This window comes from Rhizophagus irregularis, chromosome 24 (genome assembly GCF_026210795.1).
Source record: "Rhizophagus irregularis chromosome 24, complete sequence".
In the NCBI taxonomy this organism is placed as follows: domain Eukaryota; kingdom Fungi; phylum Glomeromycota; class Glomeromycetes; order Glomerales; family Glomeraceae; genus Rhizophagus; species Rhizophagus irregularis.
The window spans coordinates 52,335-54,510 of record NC_089452.1 but is presented as its reverse complement, the minus strand read 5'-3'; the positions used below and the strand labels follow the sequence as shown (position 1 = coordinate 54,510).

At 34.5% G+C, this 2,176-nt stretch overlaps 1 protein-coding gene across 1 annotated transcript; it reads left to right on the top strand.

Moving 5' to 3' along the window:
• Positions 1-1,104: 1,104 nt before the first annotated feature.
• OCT59_015752 (uncharacterized protein) lies at positions 1,105-1,627 on the top strand (the record flags this gene model as incomplete). Its single annotated transcript, XM_066132020.1, has 5 exons — positions 1,105-1,135; positions 1,193-1,240; positions 1,309-1,353; positions 1,439-1,483; positions 1,575-1,627. The coding sequence occupies 5 exons, from the start codon at positions 1,105-1,107 to the stop codon at positions 1,625-1,627; spliced, it is 222 nt and encodes a 73-aa protein (XP_066003053.1).
• Between the last annotated feature and the right edge of the window lie 549 nt (positions 1,628-2,176).

Here is a 2,176-nt window from a genome sequence, read left to right as displayed (position 1 = left end):
CTGTTCCGATACCAAAACCGATCGGTTCGGTTCGGTAATTACTGAAACCGATCGGAGCCCTAATCCCAAGCCTTGAGACAAAAACAAAATAGAGTCAGGGAGTACTCGTGAAAGTCGGCCTTATGTTTAACCAAAGAACGGATACTACTGGTTGCCGAAGCACATTCAGATTCGGAGAGGTGAGTGACTTGCATACAGTATTCCAATTTCAGAATAAGAACCGTATTGTGCAGGTAAACTACTTGTTTAGCGGATAATTTGGCAGGGTGAACGATAGCCGCGAATGAATTGCATTCACGGGCAACTTGTTTCTTGACAAAATCTCGAGAACCAGCGACATTGAACCAGACGCCCAGGAAGCGGAAAGAGCTATTCATGGCGATAGGCACAATAGAAATGGAAGGAACTTTGTTCAATCCAGATAATTGCAAGTCAAACACGACTGGAGAAGGCAAAGAAACTGAAGTGGGAGGCAACGAATAAGTAATTAAAACATATTTGTTGTGATTAGCGGAAGTATTATTAATCTGATAAAATTCTTCCGTAATAGAAAGCATTGATTCTATTCCAGATTTGGACGACGAAATTAAAGTGGAATCATCCATAAAGACCAAGTTGTTGATTCGTAATCCATCTGAACTTGTCTCAGCCAAGGGATTAGATAAAGAACACTGGTCAAATGATGAAATATCGGGTAATAACGTATTGGTCAAATATCAGGAAATAATCAGAAACCCGATATGGCATGATAGGCAATATTAAACATTTACAAGTATCGGTAATCCGAAATGTTTAATAATATTTTATGAAAAAAATCTGATTTTTTAAAGACATATCATATTATACCTATCAGTAGTCTGATAGGTCATTGGAATAATTTACGGCATGTAATTATTTCTATTCCCACAAAAATCTTCGATCTTTTTTTTAATTGATAAACTTTTTTTTTTTACACTTTAAAGTTAATTTTTTTTTAACTTTTTTCTTACAATACTTTAAATAAATAAATTTTTATCACACCTTTTGAAGAACCAAATATTTAACTCGAAATCAAATTTCTAACTTCTGGCAAGCTCGTCCAACGTTCGGAATATAATCTGCAACATGCAGAAACGGATTAAAAAGTTTCACTTTAGTAGTCTCCGGACTTCTTTTCTTTTGAAGGAAACGCCGGACTCTTGGAGACTTTAAGGAAGCCGAAGACATATACCGGTATCTAAATTAGTTCCAGTCTTCCGGAGTAAGCAAAAAATTTTTTTTTATTTGTTTTAATGAACGTTAGCACTAATATTCTTTTTTATTTTTTAGGTCCAGAACGCCGAAGGTATAGGTTCGGAATTCGACATTTCGAAGGTATACTTCTTCGAAATAATTTATTTTTTTATTTTTTCGACTAGCGAAACGTTTATTAACGCTTCGTTTTTTTTTGCTTTTTTAGGTTCGGCTGGGCAGCTCCTTGGAGACGGAACTCGATATTTCGAAGGTATACTTCGAGTATACTTCGAAATAATTATTTTTTTGTTTTTTTCGACTAACGAAACGTTTATTAACGTTTCGTTTCTTTTTTCTTTTAGGTTCGGCTTCTTTGGGCGGCTTCTTGGCTTCTTGGACGGACGGAAATCAATAAGACATTTTGAAGGTATATATACTTCAAAATGTCTTTCTTTTTTGGGTTTTTTTTTTCAACGAAACGTTTATTAACGCTTCGTTTTTTTTTGCTTTTTTAGGTTCGACTTCTTTGGGCGGCTCCTTACTCGACATTTCGAAGGTATACTTGAAGTATACTTCGAAATATATTTTTTTTTTGTTTTTTTTCAACGAAACGTTTATTAACGTTTCATTTTTTTTTCTTTTAGGTTCGGTTTCTTTTGGGCGGCTCCTTAGACGGACGAAATTAAATTCGACATTTCGAAGATATACTTCAAGTATACTTCGAAATATCTTTTTTCATTTTTCAACGAAACGAACGGTAAGTTTCGCAACGCGTTGCGAAACTTACAATTTTTTTTTTCTTTGAGAGTTTGAGAAACGTTATTCTGACGTTTCTCTCTTTTTTTTGTAGGTTCAAGTGGGGAGCTTCGAAATGGCAAACCTCGAATGGTAAGTTTCACAATGCGAAACTTATTTTTTATTTATTTTTTTGTAAGAAACGTTATATTAACGTTTCTCTCTTTTT